Genomic DNA, 22087 nt, shown 5'->3' on the forward strand with positions numbered 1-22087 from the left:
TGATCATCTTTTATCATCCCGGGTGGAAAAATTACTGGCACAGGTTTCTTGCCTGTGTGTTCCTGGTTACATCTGAAGTCGCCTTAGTGCACCAGCATCAGGCAAAGCAGAGGTAACATATCCTTTTAGGGTTAAAAAATGCTATTTTACAAGGGAGATTATGAACATCAAGCTTTACAAGAACTTCATATGACAGCCATTTAAAACACTCAAAACAGTAACACTAACACAATGACATGAATCAAGGCCATCCTAATTTTATGGAAATGAGGCCATCTTACAATACAAACAAACAAACAGCTGCTGCCAAACTAACTTTGTTCTCAAGAATAAGCTTCAACAAAGGACTATGGGTAGTTTGAAGGGCACAGGTCAGTGTACTGGGGGCAACTCTGCAAAGACCCATGCAAATTCTTCATACCGGGGGTAAGACTGCATGTTCACCTCTTGAGGGACTCATTCGTTAAAAGAAGGGCGTGGCAGTAAATAAGCTCTGTGAGCGCTAGCAGACATCTTGCTTGGATGTTGATGCACCCCCGGCATTGCCTTCCTGCCCAAATGGCAGGGTGTTTTCTGAGGACCATCCTTTGATATCACTACTTGCTGTTTTCTCCATCTTGAAGGGCTGTGCAAACAAAGCTTCGGCCCCAACGTGCTCCGTGCAATCAGCCTGTTTGCCCCCTCTCCCCACTCTCCCGCAAGCAAGTCTCCAGAGGGGGACAGCTCTGCAGGCTGGGAGCCCTGCTGATGGAACTCTGACCCTCGTCACCTCGCACTGAAGTGTCTACTGGGCCCGGGACCTGCCCTCCTCCACGCTCAGGCAGGAGACAGAGGGCGTGCTGAGGGGGGGACAGGAGTGAGAGCTAAGGAATCTCACCAACCTTTTAAAAATTAATTTATTTATTAATCTTTATTGTTGATAGTACCGATGTTCCCCCTTTTACCACCCCATTCCCCCCTCCACCCAGTCCCCACCCCAGGTCACCAACTTTCTACTCAATGGGCCGCATCCCAGCAACTTATCATCTTGGTCAAATGCCTCATTGATACACTTCTGCTGGATGGATACAGTCCCCGGGAATGGATACACTTCCGCTGGATGGATACAGTCCCCGGGATGGCGCCAAACTGAATATAATTGTGAGCTCCTTAGTAAGAGCTACATCTCATGCACCTTTCCTGCCCAGCACTGTGCCTACATCAAGAAAACTCGCACCGATTTGTCTGTTACACAACACTGCCCAACCCACCGAGACCAGGCGTGGAAGCCGCCTCGGCTGGGGGGAGGGCAGGGCGGCCCTGGCTCACAGGAGCAGCTGAAGATGGAATTCCTGGCACAGGCAGCTTGACTCAGCGCAGAGTTCACAGCCCAACTGGCACGTGGTGGCCTCGTGCTGCCTCTGCCTGTGTAACACTGTGAGGTCACAGGCTGTGCCCCTCAAAACTACGAACTCCCCCACCGCGCTGCCGTGAACGAGCTGCTAGTCTAACCATCGTTTGCCACGGGGAGTAAGTACGTGAAAATGACGATTTCTTAAGGTGCCCGCCCTGCACGGTAACTTAACAGAAAAACCCTGAGATGCATAAACAGAGCTCCGCAGGGAAGTGCGACCACTGAGCCCCTGGCGAAGCGCAAGAAGCATGAGGCGCGATTTTACATTCCAGCGTTAAGCCGGGGCTGACCTACTGGGTCACGGGCAGAGCAGTCGCAGCCTAACTAATGAGCTGCTGTAGTTGGCCCCGGGGTTTCAGACACAGGCTCCTGGTCGGGGGCTGCTGGGGTTACTTACAGCCCCGCACGCACGGCACTGCTCTGTGGCCGGCACTCAGGCAGCTTCTGATTTCTGAGATGGTTCACATTGCCACGTGAGCGCCGTTCAGACGGATCCCCTTAGCATCTGTCCCATTCAGCAAGAACTCTCTACATGGCTGAGTGTTGTGTAACCCCAGCGGCAAGCTGAGTGGGGTTTGGTTTCACACAGCCAGTCAGATTGCAGGGATATTAACAGTAGGCGATCCCTAGGGCCTTTATTAAGGATGGATTACAGAGGTTAAGGAATGTGGGGGGGGGGGGGCGAGTGGAGGAAGCAACTGGAGAAAAAGGACCTAGAACACGTTCAGCAGAGATGGACAAAAACCAAAAAGAAAGGGGTTCTTATTGTGCTATTTGTCAGAGCAGGTTTTAAGGTCCATATCCCAGCACTGTTTTTGGGGTGTGAGACATGGGAACCATCACCCGAATCCCAGGCAGGAGTTGCTGGTGGTCAGAATCCAGACTAGGAACCCAGGCAGGAGGGTGCAAGCACCATAACTAACCAGATCTAGCCAGAAATGAAACCAGGCCCAGCAAATGCCTCCCCCATCCTACTCAATGGGGTGAAAGGCAGCATCTACACTTTCACTAGCTCTGGGGGTCCTTCTGAGGTACCCCTACGTGGAAAACCCATGGCTCCAGGGCCTGCCACCCCCACAGCCTCTGCTGAGGACAAGGCACGGTTCCCGGGACTGGGCCATCGTGGGAAGTTCCTTGAGGCAGCGCCACCTGGACCAGGTGCACCCATCAAGAGGCTGCCTGTACAGAGGCTTCAGAGCTTCTCTCGCTAGTGAACAGCGATGACATCACAGGCAGAGAGAGGAGCCCATCTAAACTGGACCTGGAGAGTCAGAAAGGCGAGGAGAGAAGACAGGAAAAAGAGCAGAGCCCTGGGGAGCAACTGCATCCCGGCGATGGCATCGGCTGCTGGCAGGATAGCCTGGTCCCTCCCGTCTTGGCGGTCGCGAGCATCTTCCCGGTTCCCTAGTGCTGTGCCTGTTAAGCCGTATTGCTCAGACCGGCCACGCCTGGCTCCCGAGAGGGCATCCTCAGAATAGAGCCCACATCTTGACATGCCCTTGAAACCAAAATAGCCAAGCACACCAAGTGCCAGGAGGGGCTACAGACAGACCCGGGCGTCCACTAGTGGTGTCCAGGTGGGATGCTCTCTCAGCACAAACTGGGGGAAGCCCACCCCCCTCCACCGATTGTGAACTATGGGACAGTCAGGTCTGAAGCTCTAGGGATGCAGATTTGAGATGATGGGGGGGTCCTCAAAGCCAAGACCTTAATATGCCATTTGCTCCGTTCCTCCCCACACCTCAAAAGGGAAGGCATGTGCACAGCCTGGAGCTTCTCCATCAGGGCTGGTGCTCCGCCAAGGAGAGGAGCCATCCCAGGCTGGCGGCCGCTCTGGGGCGGCTGAGTGAGCGGCCAGAGCACTTTCCCAGCCCTTCAGACTCTCACCCCACATGCCCTAGCCGGGCCTGGGGCTTCCCCAAGGACAAGACTCCTCCTAGCAACAGCTCCCAAGTTCTCCTCTTATCTCATCAGCACGCCCCAGGGTTGTTCAGCTCCCACTTTCTCCTCTTATCTCATCAGCACGCCCCTAAACTTCTGACCTTTTCTGCAGATAACGGAGCCTGGAGGTTAAGTGGTTGCCTAAGGTCACACAGCTGATTAAAGGGGAAAACAGGATTCACAATCCAGGTCTATCCAGTCAGAAGATTATGCTTTTAATCTCTCCTTTTCCTGCCTGTTTCCCCTGGAGTTAAGGGTTTTACTGAGGTATAACACACCATGTAAGATCTGCCTCTTAAGTGTACAGTTCAGGTCCCCGCTCCCTCCCACAACCGCCGTTCTGCTCTCGTCTCTCTGAATCTGACTCCTCCAGGTACCCCATGGACGTGGGCTCACACAGTATGTGTCCTTTGGTGACTGCGTTATTTCACTGACCATAATGTCCTCAAGGTTCACCCAGGGTGTCGCATGTGCCAGGATTTCCTTCTTTGCTGAATAACATGCCAACGAAGGACAGGCCGCATCTTGCTTCCCCAGTCACCCCGATGGACACTGGATCGCGCCTACAACTCTTGGCTCCTGTGAATAATGCTATGTTATCCTCCTGTCTCATCTTCTATTCCGCGGCTAACATTACAGGGGAAGGAATATACAAAGAGCTTCCTTCCATCTGCTTTCGAAAGAGCATTCTAGGAAGTGGAATAAACTCTCCATGCGATTATTCAATCAGCAGATATCTATTAATGCTTTCCACTTATCACAACATGAAGGCAATTACATACCCACATGTACCCATCTATGTGTGGATATTAATACAATTCAGTGGGACTATAAATCAGTGGTAACTATAAAATTCTGTGAGCCTTTAAGTTTTTAAGCAAGCAGACCAGAACTGCTACATGCAAATGAGTCTTTTCCAGACAGGCCGAGAGCTCTACGCTGATGGATCACGGATGGTAACTCCCCCGGAAGGAAGAGATGTAGGAGAGCCCCGGAGTCACACTTGGTCCATAATAGAAATGTGTCAGTCAATCCCTACCACACTCAACCAGCTCGGCTCTTTGAATAACTCTTGGCTATTTCCAGGACAGAAAGCCTACACTCCGGCATAAAGTTATATTGCATATAAACAAAACAAGGACACACACACCACCAGATTTGAAGCCAATTTCAGAAAAGGTATTGACGGGCTCCAGGATCCTCACCCCTCTGCCAAAGAGGCTATCCCGAAAGAAAAAGCATTCGCGCAGAGGGGTGGGATCCAGCATGTCCGTTATAAACTAATCACAGTGTTAGGGTGTTCTCACCATGCCGGTGCAGCAGCTTGTTACACAGTTACACACACACACGCGCACACACACACACACACACGCGCGCGCGCGCGCACCCGGTAAAATGACAATTAAAAAGAGCAAGCCGCTTGATAGCAAAGAAACACAGTTTGTGGCTGAGGGGACTCGCCTTTTCCCTATTTTACAAACGAACATCAGCCCTCACTAGTGAGTACGGGCCAACTGAGAATGTGATTAACTCTGATGAGGTGAGATGGAGCCATGTATCTCCTTTTAATGTACGAATACCTCCTCGAGGCTTAGTCACACAACCAATGAACCCCTGGATGGGAAGAGCTCAAGGGCCAAAGGCTGCCCTGCAGCGCCGGGCCCTTCCTCTCTGCCTCCTGCCTGGGCGCTGACATGCGCCCCGGGAGGGGGAGGTGCCCGCACAGTTGTTGGCTGCGCAATGAATATAAAAGAGGGTCTGACTCTCCGGATGAAAACTATGAGGAGCGTCATCGCCGTCCCCGTGGGAGAGAAGACAGCGGAAGCGGACGTGATCCATTTTCTCTTCCCGATCCGCTGTTGTCTCTTTTGAAAGCCACCTGCTTTGTCTGCTCTCACGGGAATGATGCAGACTCCTGTCTGCCTCGACCCAATCATGCAAATATCGCCGAGTTCTGATGAGATTTGATTGGGAAAAAATAAAGAGTTTATGCTTTTCATGTAAATGATAGGAAGGTAAGTGCAGAATATATATCTATGTGTGTGTGTGTGTGTGTGTGTGTACTCAGAATTATGTGTAAAATTAGGATATTCAAAAAGAAGGCAGTGACAGTTTACACATCCACAAATGTTAGTAGTGCTTCGCTGTTATTCCACATTCAAGCCTTGTGCCAAGCCTCTGGGCACAGAAATAAGAAAGGAAAATGACATTTCCTTATCTCCTGACGTGGACTCACATTCCATGGATTTAGGCAAGTGCCAGAGGGAGCAGATGGGCCTCTCACTGGGAACTCTAAGCCAACATGACAGGAGAAGGCAACGTTAGGGTGCAGGTAGCCACTGCTGGAAAGGCCTTTCCTCGAAGTGCCTTGGCCCGGACACATGAGAGCACAGGTGGGCTTTAAACCCGTTCGGTGGCATTTACTGTTCCTACAGCTGATCTGCCCACCGGCGTGGCTCAGTGGTTGAGCATCAATTTAGGAACCAGGAGGTCACGGTTCAATTCCCCATCAGGGCACATGCCCGAGTTGTGGGCTGGATCCCCAGTAGAGGGAGTGCAGGAGGCAGCTGATCAGTGATTCTCTCTCATCACTAATGTGTCTATCTCTCTCTCCCTTCCTCTCTGAAATATATATATATATTTCTGAATCTTGGGGACTGGGAGGGATATGAGCATAAGATTCAACCCAGATCTTCCATGAGAGCAGTTTTGCCAATACAGACGCTCGACCATCCATTGCATGCACATAAACAAGTAAAATGGAGAATCAGAAAATCTCAAAGCTTTTTAAAATTTGGCTTTGGAGCTCATCCTATTTCCCGCAGCATCACCTCCTTTAGGATGCGTGATTGATGAGGTGCGGTAATGAAATGAATGCGCACTCACCACGCTCTCTAGCAGATGCCAACTGCGCCGCTTCCGCTCCGCCCCCCCCTTAGCCCCCCCCCCACTCCCTCCCCCCCCTCGAACTACCATTCCAGTTTTCCTTTCCCCATTCCCTGGCTTTTCCCTCATGCTTTTATCACATATAGAGCCTTATTCTGCTCATTTTGCTGATTTCAGAAATTCATAAAAATAGTATCATTCTGTATGTATTCTCCTCCAAAACACCTCCAATGACAAGGGCGTCTCGTAATAAAATCAGGCAGCATGTTCTGAGCACGCACCATGCATGGGTGGGACTGCACTGGGGTCTGGATGGGCAGTCAGCAAATACAAGTGGAACCAGAGTCTGAAGTGAATGGCGAGGCCACACAGTAGAGAACTGAATATGGCACAATTTGCCAGTTCAAATATTTCACCATTTCTTTTCTTTTTTATTTTTTTAAAAATATATTTTATTGATTTTTTACAGAGAGGAAGGGAGACGGATAGAGAGTTAGAAACATCGATGAGAGGGAAACATCAATTCAGCTGCCTCCTGCGCACTCCCTACTGGGGATGTGCCCGCAACCAAGGTACATGCCCTTGAACGGAATCGAACCTGGGACCCTTCAGTTCGCAGGCTGACGCTGTATCCACTGAGCCAACCCAGCCAGGACCAAGTATCTCACCTTTTCATCCTTCCCCTAAGACGCGCAGTGTGCCGTCACCGTGCACGCAGAACTGGCACACCGCTGCCCGGTGCCTTTCTCTCGCGGAGGCTGGTCTCTCAGCCGGCGGCCTGACCCTCTTCGTGCCGGATTCTTTGAATTCCATGCAGAGGCGTCTGGATGTTCTCATTACCCTCAGAATTTCATGTCACAACGCATTTGAATTTTATAACAGCCGAAGCTCTCTGGAGAAACCGGGAACTTTTCATGACGAGCCTTCTTAGCAAAGGACAGAAAAGCCTACGGGCCCGTGTCACTGCCAGAATCGCTCCAAGAAGGGCAATGCTTTGAAAGTCAGTGGATAAATGTAAGTCAGAGGAGCATTCTGAGCCATGAACTCGGCGCTCAGATATATAAGCTTGGTCACTGCCACAGCAAATTAGCACGATATGACCAGTGCTCACCCACGCCAGGATCCAGACCACGCAAAGAGCTCCTCCTCGTGTCCAGCTGAGATGCCCCTGCGTGGAGGGTGGCCATGCTGACACCCTGAGTGAGGACGATGGGCTCATTTTCCATCAGACACATGCCCAGCCAATAGGCGGTGAGCAGGGCGCCCCCATAAAGGGGAAGACCTCTGATGAAATGCAGCATCAGGCACACTTTAACCAGAAGGAAACGGGAAGAAACTTACAGCTAAAAAGCAAGGTCTTCCAAAACACCCGAGTGGGGAAACTGGGTGTCTGCAAATGGCTACAAAAGTTCCAGCAGGACTTGGGGGGATGAGGGTTCGGGGGGACCTAGGGGACAATCTCCCAAACAAGCCCCTACTAAGGCGGAGCACTATACACACCGGAGGCTCCCCGAGTGTTCCATACAGCCTCTGTCTCCCCATCTCAGCCTAAGTGGGGAGATGTGACATGAGAAAAATGATCAACAAGGCGGGGGCGGGGGGGTGCAGGTCACGCTTGTTTGGTGCATACAGGCAACAGGCAGGCAGAGGACAGGCCCTGTGAACTGACAATTTGCACGGAAACGCTGAAATGCTGATGGTGACCGGCAGGCCCAGGTAGGGCCCGCTGGGCTTATAGGCCCACCCGAGAAAGGGGGACAGAGGGGAAAGGGAGGGGGGACTCGGAGCAGGGAAGGACTGGGACTGGGAGAAGCCTGCATGACCTGATCCATAAGGAAGAGACAGTTAGAGGACAGCAGCCCAAAAGCACAAGAGGACTGGCCCCCAACGGGAGCCTTAGAGTGGCGGCCCTCATGCTCAAAGTCACACCCTAGTGGCACCCAGAACCAGCACTTGTCCATTAAAACCCAAGCAGGAAAGGATTACCTAAAGGTAGGTTTCAGTCTGGTGATTTCGTCACTCTGCTGGCTAGAAGCATGCTGAAAAGCGTATCACTGGACAGAGCAATATTTAAAATTTCATCCAGAACAACCCTTGTGTGGGAGAAGACTTGCATTACTCAGCCTGAGGGAGAGGCTATGGATTCGACACTTTAAAAATCAGACCATTTTCTGCAATTATCATCATTAAACTGTACTCGCCACGCTTGCACGCGTTTGGGCGTCTTCCTGGAACCTGCACAAATTAAAGAGCCCACACTGTCTTTTCCTGTGGGCTGGAAACAGAGTGGCAACACTCAGCAGCCCCGCCTTGCTGTGCGAGTGGATGGGGCTGACTCACTTTGACATCACCCTCCAAGTGCGGGGCATGCCCTTTCCCACCCAGGAAAGCCGCAACACAAAGAAAGCGATTTCTCCAGCGCGAGGTGTTGGGTCTTCCACAAGCAGGAAGCCTTTGCTCATGGGAAGTGCCCTTTGCCAACGACTAAAACCAACTCCAAAACGAATACGTCCACTTCCTTCGACAACCAGGAACAGACCAGTAGGCTAAGTCCTCACCTGAAACCTGAGACTTCATACCTACAGCTCATTTATACACAGAAACGTGTGTCTCGTTCCAATAACAACATCTGTCTCATTGCAATAATCACGTCTTCCAATTGTATCGCCAAAGCAACAGGTATAATCAATAAAGGGCCTTGACATTCCCATCCCAGTTATAAACGCGGTTGGTGTAACGGGTCCTTACTTCCAACCTGCGTAATACAGTGAAGCGCGTGCCTGGATCCAGCGAGCATTGTCAGACAAGCAGGTTAAGAGTAAAAGGGGTCACTGGCCACTGGAGGCTGCATTAACATGAGCAAATCGTGCCCTCAGAAGCGCAGTGAATCAGAGTAGCCGCAGTTTCTCTGTCTGCCTTGTGGTTCACACGCATCCTGAGAATCCAGCCTAGCAAGTGCGATGATGACGGCTGGAAAACAATGTGACTGCTTCTCACCGTCAGGCATGGGCGTTCCACTCTGCCACAGAGACAAGCCACTGCCCAGGACACAAGCTGGACGCGACCGCGTTGCCCACAGAAACATCTCCCGTTCAGACCCATCCATCTAAATACGATTAAGAACTAGAAACCCATTAACAGAGCAAGGCTCGGTCCCCCACAGCCCCAGGGAGAAAACCTAATAACTCTTCCTGGATTATGCCAAACCCTCACACGAATGCAGAAGCCGCGTGTCTGGCGTGTCCTCCCGTTGCCTCTTCCTGGTGAACAGTTTGGTCCGCCCCCTGAAGTCCTGACAGGTATCTACAACCTGGACTCCCGCTGGCTCACCACTCCCAAGTGAGCCTGCAACACACGCCTCTGGAGTCAGACTTAACCGAGTGTTTTCCTCTGAGAGTGTTGCCTGCAGAGCAGCCCAGTGTGAACTCGCATCTTTGGGAAGGAGCGCTGAGGAGGCTCCAACAGAGAAGGGCTGACTCCGTCCTCCATTCGCTCCATGGCATGCAGCCGCCACTCGTGCCCGAGGCCAGGACTGGGCGATGCCCTGCAGTCAATTCACCGTCACTCCTTGGGGGACAGAGCTCAGCGCTTCACACTCAGGTTCGGGTCCCCCTGCACCCCTGGTCCCGCCCCCCGCGGAGGTCCCCGATGCCGGCTCCCGGAGCTCCGCCCCGGGGGCAGGGGGTGGGGCAGACTCTCTCCCCAAAGCCCGACGCGGAGGGTGCACCCGGCTGGAACCTCAGCCCCTCCCCTCCCGGCTGCCGGGGGGCCGGGTGGGGTGGGGGCCGAGGCGGCTGAGACCCCACCCCAGGCAGGTGACACCCTCGGTGGCCACCTCGCGCCCTCCCAGGTTCGCCGAAGAAGCCGCACCCCCCCCCCCGCAGGAGGTCTCGCCCGCGCGAGGGCTGCGGCCCGGCCCAGGGCCCCGGTGAAGGGGCGGAAGGGGCTCTCCCCTCTGCCCAGCCTGCAGCCCGGCGGGGAGCTGGGCATCGCACCCCCGACCCCCCACCCCCACCCCCCTGCACCCGGACCTGCGCACAGGCACCGTCGAGTGTCCCGGCCACACACAGGCGAAGCGTCGGGGCACCTGAAACTTATGTTAGGAAGGGGGGGGAGGCTGGGGCGCGTCCTTAGAGGCCCCCGTCCCCGCACCCCGCGCCCAGCTGAAACCCGAGGGACCCCGAGGCTCGGCACGGCGCTCGGGAGCGGCTGGTCCAACTGTCCCACCGCCGCCGCGTGGAAGCGGTGCCTGCCCGCCGCACCTGTCCCCACGCACCCACCCGCCTGGGAGGCACCTGGACCCCCGCACCCCCTCCTCCCCGCACCACCCGCCCCGGCTCTGCGTGACTCCGACCCTCCCCGCAGCGAGGCGGCCCCGGGAGGGCGCTCCCTGGGGTGGTGACCGCGCGGCCCCGCCTGGAGACCTGGGAGCACCTCTCGCTCCGGCCCACCCTCCCCCACCCGCCGCCGCCGCCCCGACACCAGGTTGGGACCCCCTCTCTCTCCTCCCGCCAGCCCGGGGTCCCCTCGCTGGTCCGCGGGGGCAAGGACGCCTCGGGAACCTCAGGAGGCCGCCCGGAGCTCCCGCCGCGGAGCACCTGGGTCCCCGGGGTGCCGACCCCACGGGCGCCCCGGGGGGCTGTCCCCGCGCCCCGCGGCTCCGGAGAGAGCGGCGGCGGCCGGCGGGCTCGGGGAGGGCGGCGGGGCAGAGCCGCGGCCGGGCGAGCGGGCGCTCCCTCCCGGACGGAAACTTTCTCCGGCGCCGAAGTTCGGGGGCCGCGGAGGCGGCAGAGGGTGGGCGGGCTCCGGGCGCCCCGACTCCCCGCGCCGCCCGCACCCACCTGGCTGTAGAGCTCGCTGAGCGACATGGCCCGCGGCGGCCGAGCCGGGCCCGTGTCCCGCGGGGGCCTCCTCGCGCCCGGCGCGGGCGGTCGGCTCTCGGCGGCGGCTCAGTGCGCGGCCCGCCCGGCTGGCGCCATCTTCCCGGCGGGAGTTGGTGCTCCGCGTCCCTTTCCCCGACCTGCCCGCCGGCTTCCTGGAGGCGCCGCGGCCGCAGCTCCCAGCCGCGACCTTTACTCCCGCGGCGGCGGCGGCGGCGGGCGGGGGAGGAGCGGGCACTCCCCGCGCAGGTATGGGAGGCGGTGCGCGCGCGGGCGAGGGAGGAGGCGGCGGGCGTGGGAGCCGCGGCCCGGGCGCCGCCGCCGCCGCCGCCTGGCGCCCTGCACGGCCGGGCCGGGCCGCCCCTCCGCCCCCCGTCGCCGCGGGGTCGTCCGGGCCCGGGGCGGGGAGGGCGAGCGGCGGGCGCGGGCCGCCCCCTGCTGGACGCGGGCGCCGCGGGACAGGTGCGCGCCGGGGCCGCACCTGCCGTCCTGGCTCGGTCTGCGCGGGCTGGGCGGGGACGCCGTGCAGCTGGGAGCAGGGGGGAGCGGAGGGGGCCGAGGGGAATGGACGGAGGTGTCTGCATCGCGGATGTTTCACTGTGAACACCCAGCCCGCCGGGGGCGGTGGCTCAGGGGGCTTCCTCTGCGCGCCCGGCGTCCTCAGAGCCGGGGCTGTGTCACGCCTCCCCTCCGTGTGCGGTTTCCCGCAGCTTCCAGGTGGCTGCCCTCGCCCCGCTCCGAGGGCGTGTGCTTTCCTAGGAAATCTGCACGCTCTCCTCCCCGCGCACACTGCCGCCCGCTCCCGCTCCGGCTCCCGCTCCCTCCCCAGCACCTGGGCTTTGCCTCCTCTGCCGGGCGCCGGCTGCCCACAGCGGCCTCGCTCCTCTTCTGCTTCCGCAGAGGCGGCGTCCAGCCCCGGCCCGCAGCGCACAGCCGCCCACGCACCAAAGGGTCGCGGGGTGGATACCCAGTCCAGAGCAGAAGGCAGTGAATCGATGTGTGTCTCTCTCACATAGATGTTTCCCCCTCTCCCTCCCTCTCCCCCTCCTCTCATCCTGGCCCCCTTTTTTTCCTCTAAAAAAATTAATGGGAAAAATATTCTCTGCGAGGATTAACAACAACAACAACAAAGAGTAGACATTTCAGCCAAAAAGGAAGATAAATAAAAGAGTAGACCTGCCCTGGTCGGTTTGGCTCAGTGGATAGAGCATCCGCCCTGGGACTGAAGCAACCCGGTTCAATGCCATGTCAGTCAAGGGCATTACCTCGTTTGCAGGCTCAACCCCTGGCCCTGGTTGGAGGCATGCAGGAGGCAACCAGTCACTGTGTCACTCACATTGATGGTTCTCTCTCTGTCTCTTCCTCTCTCTCTAAAAACCAGTGGGAAAATATCCTCGTGTGAGGATAAACAAAACAAAAAAATGTAAAAGAGTAGACATTTCAGCCCCAAAGGGAGCTAACTGGCAGGAGTTGGTGGAGTTGGTGGAGGGGAGCCGGACACACAGGAGAGGTGGCCCTGGTTTTCTGGAGGCGGCCTCGGTGCCTGGGGGAGGGGCAGCTCCGAAGGTGGCTCCAGCCAGGGAGCCCATCTGCACCTGCTGGGCGGCTGCTCCAGAGCCCCGCACCCTGGGAGGGTCTTAAGCGCCTCCTACTCAAGACCTAACCACCTGGCGGGCAGGGTCCCCATTTAACTCCCCTGGGAAGCTAGAAGCGCTCTAGGGAAGCCACACACACACACACACACACACACACCTTCAGGGATTCTGATCTATTGGCCAACAGTGGCCCTGAGCACCTGAATGTTTTCAGCTCCATCATTCTAAGAGATTGTACTTCCAGGGTTGACAAAGGCAGTGACCAAATGCCGTTCTCCGTTCCCAGGCAACTTTTTGAAGTGATGGCTAGTACCAGCTGGCTGCTCTCACACCCCGTCCCTCCATAACTCACCGGCTCTCTACACTTCCTGCACGTTGGAGTCCCTTTTACGAAAACAGACGCCTGGCTCCCACTCCCAGAAACTCTATCTGGGATGCTGCCTGGGCAAAGGGGTTCTTCAGAGGGATGAGGCGGTTCTAACAGTCAGGGTTGAGAGCCAGCGCTTCCGTTCCTTCCTAGTGGTTTCGCTCAGCCCTCCTATTGAAATTGCCCTCTCCCTCCCAAGCATGGGGTGTAATGAACTCTCCCTGTCGGGTTAAACCACTCCTGTCACTTTTCTTCTTGTTCCCAGCCTGGCTTAACCACACCTTCCCCAAGTCCTCTGCTAGCTCTGCTTCCTATTCCTGGTCCCTGAATAGAACTGTGGCCCATTCCCAGAACTTTTCCTTCTCATACACACCCCGTTTCACCTCCTGCCACAAATCCAATTCCAAGCTTCCTTAGACCAGTGATGGCGAACCTATGAACTCATTTTTTTGGTTGATTTTTCTTTGTTAAATGGCATTTAAATATATAAAATAAATATCAAAAATATAAGTCTTTGTTTTACTATGGTTGCAAAGATCAAAAAATTTCTATATGTGACACGGCACCAGAGTTAAGTTAGGGTTTTTCAAAATGCTGATACGCTGAGCTCAAAAGATTCGCCATCACTGCTTTAGACCCACCCTTGCACCTGTCAGACAGGCAGCGCTAGCAGTCCCCCTGAGACCTCTGGCCCACCCGAAACTCATTTGCTTCCATCCTTTCTCCCCACCCCCAACTCATTCCAACTTTCTGGCTTCCACCAGACCTGCACAACCTAAGGACTCAGTTCATGCTGATGAAACGGAACCCCATCTCTAAGGAGAATACTACTCTCGGCCAGAGCTTGTGAATTTCTAATCCCACAATCAGATGTGCTCTTTCCCTCCTTTAAGTAATACCGCCAAGGAAGCTTGCCGAGTGGTTCACTTCTGTGATCTCGTCTGAGCCTCAGAGCCACCCCCTCCAGGAGGTCCCACCTGAGGAGTGGTGAGGGCCGGGCACTCAACAGGGGAGACAGGAATGTCATAACTGTTTTCAAATATTTGAAAATCTGTCATGTGAAGAGAGATTGGGCTGTTTCTGCTGGATGGAGGCCAGAGCCAGACCACAGGGAGGAAGTTTCAGGGTGATAGACGGACAACCAGGAGAGAGAAATAAGAGGAACTGGTCACGAGAGGAGCAGGCATCTCATGAGAAGGGAGCCCGTTGCCCCTGGAGAAGTCAGAGGCCGGGTTATCCCTGTCCAGGATGGTGTAGATTCTACCACTGGGAGGGTAGGCTGCACCCCCATGGTTGTGCCCTGGTGGCTGCCCTCCATGCGCCTGGCTCATGACACCAAAGCAAGGTGAGAGCTGTTTTCACCAGTGCTGTGTGCCATACTAACGTCAGGGAACAAAGCCCCCTCTCAAAGCTGGCTCCCTGGAAGGTTTGCTGTTAAGCCCTTTACAACTCAGTCCGACTGTAAGTCCTGTTCGCCCTTCAGAAGGGGTTCGCTGGAAGCCGGACTTTAATCCTAAATGGAATTAAAGGCTGTGGTTCCCACTAGGCATCTGACTCTGCTGCAAAAGGACTGGATTCTTTTCTGGGGGAAGAGGGAGAGGGTATTTCTATGCTTCCCCAGAACCTCCAAAATCTCTGTTCATAGAAGCTGTTCACGAGGCCGAGGGCTATGGTATAAATAACTGTGACGATGCCCTCCTGCAGGATGAAATGACAAATCTATTGGGGAGCAGAGAAGGGAGGAGAGAAACGAGGTGGCCGGGGTCAGAGGGATGCAGTGCTAACAGCCTGCACGCCCACAGCCTGCACACCCCATTGAACGCATGCCGAGCCGCTGGCCCTCCTCATTCCCACTTGCTCCCAGGTAATCGGCTTCAGGACCCCTTTCCAGAGGATGGCGGAGCCACGTATAGTTCATCCAAAGCCTCTTGCACCCTCTTCTGGACACTTTTCCCAGTAGCTGGTTTTATTTTTGCTTTTTCTGTCATTTTCAATATTTTATAATCCCCCAATCTTTCCAACAGGCCACTGTCCAACTGTCTCATTTTACAAATGAGAAAACTGAGGCTCAGGCCCTGGCCGGTAGCTCAGTTGGTTAGAACATTGTCCCAATACACCAAGGTTGTAGGTTCAATCCCCAGTCAGGTACATACAAGAATCAACCAATGAATGCATAGAAAAATGGAACAACAAATCAATGTTTCTCTCTCTCTCCCTCCCTCCTTCCTTTCCTCTCTCTAAAAAAAAAAAAAAAAAAAAAAAAATCAATAAATTTAAAAAATAATAATAAAACCGAGGTTCAGAGAGGGGCCAGGATCTGCCCAAAAGCCACACAGCTGGTGCGTGGCCAAGAGCAGCCCGAACATTTCTGGGAAGAAATAGGATGTTGATAGTGGTTCACAGGCCCTGCCTGAGTAGCAGAGAATTTCACTCGCAATCTCTCCCCACCCGCTTGCTCAGAAAGCATGCCCTTCACCCCATACCACCCATTAATAAAGCAAAATTGAACCCAGGTCTTGCTGTGGGGCCCAGGTTTCCACCGGATTCCAGGTGAGACTTCCTTGTGTCCTGAGGCAAAGAGAGGGAATCAGAGCCAGAGGTTGGTGTAAGGATGGACCTCAGAGCTTGCATTAATTAAATAACCTGTAAATTACATGCTTTCTGTTTCCAAATCCTACCCATGCTTTACGAACATGATTCTCAGTCTTGGCTACACATTAGAATCACCTGGGAATCACTCCCAAAAAACTGACCCCTGTGCCTCCTCCTAGATCAGTGATGGCAAACCTATGACACACGTGTCAGAGGTGACACGCGAACTCATTTTTTGGGTTGATTTTTCTTTGTTAAATGGCATTTAGATATATAAAATAAATATCAAAAATATAAATCTTTGTTTTATTATAGTTGTAAATATCAAAAAATTTCTATATGTGACACGGCACCAGAGTTAAGTTAGGGTTTTTCAAAATGCTGACACGCCGAGCTCAAAAGGTTTGCCATCACTGTCCTAGAAGCTCCAATTTAATTGTTCTGGGGTGTGGTCCTTAAACACTTCCGGGTCATTCTAACGCAGAGCCAGGGCCGAGAGCCTCTGCAAGTCCACACCGTGAGGCGGCTCTTCTCCAGGCCCACCCCTTAGTAGCCACCTGCTGGCACCTCTGATCATATTCGCATCCCCAGCCTCGGCAGCTTTGGAGTGTGGGGAAGCATATCATTGAGGATTTTATTTTTATGCTCTAGCTAAAAGTTTATGGTCTCTTTCCATTTCAACATATGTTACTCCATAAATTAGGCTGTGAAATTCTCACATGCATAAGTCATCTTTTCACTCAAGCATCTTGTCGTTGCTGCTCAAACTGGTCTTCAAGCTCAGTCCACCGGCGCTGAGAGTTGCAACAGTCTGGCTCCTGGCTCCCCATTCCTCTCCCCTCGGCACCACCACAGGCAGGCTCAGCCTCGGAGCTGCTACCAGTTTTAAGCCCACGTCTCATAACTTTGTTCCAATATTCGCAGCATTCCCTCCTAGATGCTTGGACCTGCTTCTACTTTGCTTCCAGATTCCTGAGCTGTGATTACTCTCCTGTCAGGATTCCTGCTCCTCCCTGGGGTGTCTGCTTGGCTCTGGGGTCAGTGGTTCTTAATCAGTGTCCCATGGCAGACTGAGGCAGCACTGTGAACTGTCACTCTTGGGCCACCAAACGCTCACTACAATGAAAAATTAAATGTTGTTCCGGCCGAAGATACCCACTTCTATGAACCGCATGCCATGTGCTTTGAGAGGTAAGAAATGAGGCCCCCTGCTTGCCGGCACGTTCCAAGCTGGGCGTGTGGACAGCGCGATCAAGCCCTCCATCCACACGCGGGAGATCAGGGGCAGAGTGCTGGCCTGGGTGCTGTCACAGACACCGGAGGCACCGCGCTGCTGCAGTAACGACCGTGTTGTGTCCACCGCCAACTTGTCTAGTTCTGTGTCTTTCCATCCTTTCAGAGGTGTCAGCAAATATTCTGGCATTTCCCGTGTGACTTGAAACATACACTCTTTTGTATACAAAACACTTGAAGAAACCCACAGCGGTCAGGTTCATCCTCCATAACTGAGCCCGGATTCATCATCCAACCGCTTCTAGTCAGTAGCATGGACGGGGATCTTGCTGGCTCCTTGGCAATTACGATCAGACATCGAAATGCACAGTCCCTTTGACCCAGAGATGCCACTGTAGGAACGGACTTTCCTGATGTACAAGTTCATTCGTTGCAGCACGATGAAATAACGGAAGACTGCAATCCATCTGAAGGTCCATGTAAGGCAGTCTCCCGGTGGCACGGCGCCCTAAGGAGGTTTGTCCATGGAGCTCTCGGTCCAAACCCGAGTCATAGCAGTCTCTGAGAGTAGTTCGCCAGAACATTTGCAGGCGAGGGCAGGGCATTGCACACATGGGACTGAGGACAGGTGAGTTTGGGGTCAGAAAAGGGAGAACTGGCTTGGGTTGTGGGGGAAGGTGGGCAGCTGTGTCCTTGTGGAAGAAAAGGACATGAGTGATGTGTCCAGAGGTGGGGTTATAAAGTGGGGTCCTGCCACTGGGTGCAGAGCTGAGACAAGAGATGAATGTCATGAGCGGGGGGGGGGGGGGGGGGGGGGAGGGTCTGAAGGCAGAGCGGGAATTGCCAGAGAGCTTGATTTTGTAGTTTTTACTATGTAATGGGACTGGCACGGTGACTCCTCTGGCAGGAAAGGTAATTTCCCTGCCCAGTAATGGAAGAATCCCCCCAGTTCCTGGCCGAGGGGGCCTGCGTGCAGCACGTTGTTGGGAAAGCACATTCAATCTGGGTGATTTCCTCCCTTGCGTTTCTGCCGCACATCCATTTCCCCCGTTCTTGGCCCCAGACTTGGAATTGATTTGCAGCATTTACGATGAGATGATTTGTTGTTTGGTGTAATTGCCCTAAATCTTGATCTGGCCCTATTCTCCCCGCCCCAGTTTTCTACAAATCACTGAGCTGCCTCCAGCTTCTCGCCCCCTGTCAGGTGCCAGACCTGGCTGCCTCCTGGGCTGCAGCGAGATCTGCAGTCAGCCCTTTGGAAAAATTCACCACACTGTGCACTTTTCACATTTTACTGTATGAATGTTATACCTCAATCACAAAAAGGAAAAAAATCCCCGTCAAGTGCCCATGGCTATAATGAGGACCAAGTCAAACTAGAAATGCTTGTAAAATACTGAACACATCTGAATGGTTATTGGTAAGTAATAATAATGTGAAGACATTATAATAATGTGAAGTTGTTAGAGCCTCAAAAAAGCCATGCTATTCTTCTGGACCTGCAATAACTTGACCAGAACAGAAACTGAGCACCTGTGAGCAGGTACACGGTTTCACTGGAAGGACAGGAGACGTATTAGGATCTGTTTCTGGTGCTGAGTTTAGCACTTGGCATTTGCTGAGTGCTTGCCCTTGCTTGTATCATCTCATTCAGCTTCCTGGCAGGCAAGACAGGTGTACTGCTGCCCTCAGTTCCTTGACCTCTCAACTGGCCTTGGAAGTCCATCGAGCACCCAGGCCCCAACTCTCAAGGCTACTAAGGCTCTGCAGGCCCCCTGTTGCCTGTCACCTAACAGTGCCCCTTCTTCCTCCTGTGTTAATAGTCCAGTTATTAGTAGTGTTAAATCATGCAATCAAGACTGTGCCCTTAGTGAGAAAGGAGGAAGGGTGGTCTGGCCACGAGGCATGCGTAGTGGGCAGTAACTGAAATTCCATTGAAATCTGGTGGGGTTTAGGAAATGTTCCTTTTTCTAATTTGGAGTATGGGACTTCCTGGTCTGCCCCAGAATGGTCTGCCCTCCTGCCCCAAGATAGATCCTCCCATTGAGCTGAGTCCACTTCTCACTATGGAAGAGTCACCCTCTCTCCCCGCGAGCAGACTCACCTCCAAATATTCTCTTCCTTGTCTAGGCCATTTACACTTCACACCACCTGTAAGGCCAGTTCAAGTGCCACCTTTCCCCAGAAGCCTTCCTGGATGGCCCCACCTGTCATAAACCTCTCCCTTTCCCAAGCTCCAGAGCAGCAGTGGTGTGGCTCCACAGTGGGACTTGGATAGCACTGCCCTCTTCCAAGGCTCTGAAAGCTCCCCCGAGAAGCTACTCCAAATAAACATAAAATCTACAGAAAAACCGTGGGGTGCTGCCTGGTTGGGCATAGCTCAGTGGTTGAGCATGGATCTATGAACCAAGAGGCCACGGTTGGATTCCCGGTCAGGGCACATGCCCGGGTTGAGGGCTTGGTCCCCAGTGTGGGGTGTGCAGGAGGCAGCCCATCAGTGATTCTCTCTCATCATTGATGTTTCAATCTCTTCCTCCCTCCCTCTTCTTTCCGCTCTGAAATCAATAAAAATATATTTTGAAAACAAAACAAAAAAGGGGAGTGCTCTTCAAAGGCAGCTTCAGACATGCTCTCTGCCCGTGTTCCAGCCAGGTATCTCCCTTCAGCTCAGCTGCATAGACATTCTGGAGCCTTTAAAGAAGGCACAACAATGTCTGGTCTACTCTCTTGATGGTATTTAAGACAGCACTTGGTTCTATGTTGCCTGGTACTGATGTCAATTATTTCTTGTTTGTCAGTCTTGATCTTCAACAAGGCGGTACCCTCCTCTGTCTTATTCCTTGTGCTCCTTAGGGTCCAGCAGAGGGCTTGTCATAGCCAAGCGAGAGCACCAGTTCCTGAAGACTTGGAGACACTCTGCTAAAAACATACTGTGCTTGGTAAATTCAGCAAATTCTCTTTATTCCTATTATTTATAGTATTAATGTTGACAGGCTTAATGAGTAATTGTTGGTGTTTTAATTGCATTTTTATTGATTTCTCCAGTTGTTAAGTACAATTTTTAAAAAGCCAATTGGACTTTAAACTGCACTGCTGCTGTTTCCCAAGGTAATATTGTACTTTTTCATCACATCCTTGAAAAGTGTACTCAGCACATTTGGTAGGCTGAGGAGATGAACTGCTCAGACACAACACTGGCCTCTGAGGCGTGCACATCAATAAACATGTCTTCACTCCCGTCACACGTCTTCCCAGTTTAGGGTTAAGTTATTGCTCATTCTGCTCGTGTATACACTGGATAATTCGTGTGTCCCACCGTCTTCCTCCGGTTGACAGCTGTGGGGTTGGTATTGACCCCTATGTACCACAGGTCCTCAGTCCTTTCTCTAAAACCCTTGGGGCCAGATGTGTTTTGAAGTCTTAACTTTGGGGATTTGAGAAAAGTGAGCAGATGCCTAAGGCTTTGGTTTTGTAACAGTCTCAGCCAGAGCAAGGGTGGTGCCCAGTAATTTAAAACATTACTAATTCTATAGTAAAACATAGATCATTTTAAGTAGCTTCTTATTTGTTCAGGTCAGGCTTTGCTGATAAATGAGGTTTAGCATCAAACTTTCTGGTTTCATAGATTTTTGGGTTTTCCAGTCATAGATAAGGGCTGGTGGCCTGTGTCCGACTTCTGAGGTGGACTGGAGTAGAACTGGCCACTGGGTTTGTCAGAGATCCCAGACCCTGGCTCCACCAGCACCATGCGGCACTCATTCAGTTGGGGATTACAGTTCAATCCACCAAACATTGAGGTCGTGTCTATGTGCCAGACACTATGAGAGACTTTAAGGGGAATAAGATAGGGCTCTGTCTTAATGGGCTCAGGCTGCTATAACAAATCCCAGGAGTGGGGGTGGGGAGGGGGAGGGGGAGGGAAATGGGTGGGGAGGGACTTAAGCAGCATTTATTTTCTCACAGTTCTGGAGGCTGGGAGTGTAAGATCAAGCTGCCAACAGATTGGTTCTGGTGAGGACTCACTCCCTTTCTGTCTTGAAGATGGTCACCTTCTCACTGCATCCTCACCTGTCTTCTCTGCATGCAGGGAGAGAGCAATCTCGGTGTCTTTTCCTCTTCTTATCAGGACATGGTGGGGAGAGGGGGAGGAGGAGGAGAGCACAGAGGGAATAAATGTGATGGGAAAAATAAAATAAAATAAATAAGGACACCAGCCCTATCTGATTAGGGCCCCACCCTTTTACCTTTACATGGCCAACAATATACTGATAACAAACCTGACAAAGATATCACAATAGGCCTAGATCCAAGATATATAATAGACCAAGATCAACATAGTGCATATATATGTATGTATATATATATATATATATATATACATACATATATATATTAATATATATGAAATGTAGCAACATGTTAAAAATATATAACATGACCAAATGGCATTTATCCTACATATGCAAAGTTACTTAGTACCTGCAAATAAGTTAATATAATATACCTTACTATAGTAGATAAAAACTCAAAACCAAAACTCTCAGAGAGTCTAGCATACAATTTGCATAAATAAATTTTAAATCTACAGAGAGAATACCAATTGGCCTTGAAAACGTTTCTCTAAAAAGTCTAACTTTCTAAAAACTGCTTTTGCCAATGTGGCAGTTGAAAGCAAAATATGAAAATGTTTATCCCCTTTGACACAGAAATCCCACTCCAGGGAACTGATTGATCCTAAGAAAATAATTCAGATGAATATTGTTGTTACAGTGTAATTTGTAGCAGTGACAAATTTTAAGCAAAGGCCAATGTTTAATAAATTATAGTACATTGCCTCAGTAGACGACTGTGTAGCCATTATACTTTAGAAATATGATTGTGAAGCAACATGACAGTGGTTATCATGTAAAACTCAGCTACCATATGAGCATCCCTGAGAGAGTTCCCTCAGAGGAAACTGAGAGAAATGAAGATCATTTTAATGTTGAAGGTTAGGAATATGAGCATGTTCATTTCCACCCCTTTAAAAAATTAACCAGTAAGACCTAGTTTACAGAGGGCCTAAGATTCCCGGCCGGAATCCCCCACAAAACAGGGTTCGCATTTTAGGTGGTAGATGGGATAAAGTCAGCTAGGTGAGGAAAATGTGTAAGTCTGTGAAATCGAATACAGGAACAAAATTATGTATCATTATGCAAAC

The 22087-nt window shown here is 52.5% G+C and overlaps 1 protein-coding gene across 1 annotated transcript in view; it reads right to left on the reverse strand.

The window, feature by feature from the left end:
* Nucleotides 1-11349, reverse strand: part of MYO5B (myosin VB) — a 202941-nt gene extending 191592 nt beyond the window's left edge. The window contains exon 1 of the mRNA XM_059707260.1: nucleotides 11062-11349. Within this exon, the coding sequence (XP_059563243.1) occupies nucleotides 11062-11088 (27 nt within the window). The 5' untranslated portion in view covers nucleotides 11089-11349. The remainder of the gene's footprint in view (nucleotides 1-11061) is intronic.
* Between the last annotated feature and the right edge of the window lie 10738 nt (nucleotides 11350-22087).

This window comes from Myotis daubentonii, chromosome 8 (assembly GCF_963259705.1).
Source record: "Myotis daubentonii chromosome 8, mMyoDau2.1, whole genome shotgun sequence".
In the NCBI taxonomy this organism is placed as follows: domain Eukaryota; kingdom Metazoa; phylum Chordata; class Mammalia; order Chiroptera; family Vespertilionidae; genus Myotis; species Myotis daubentonii.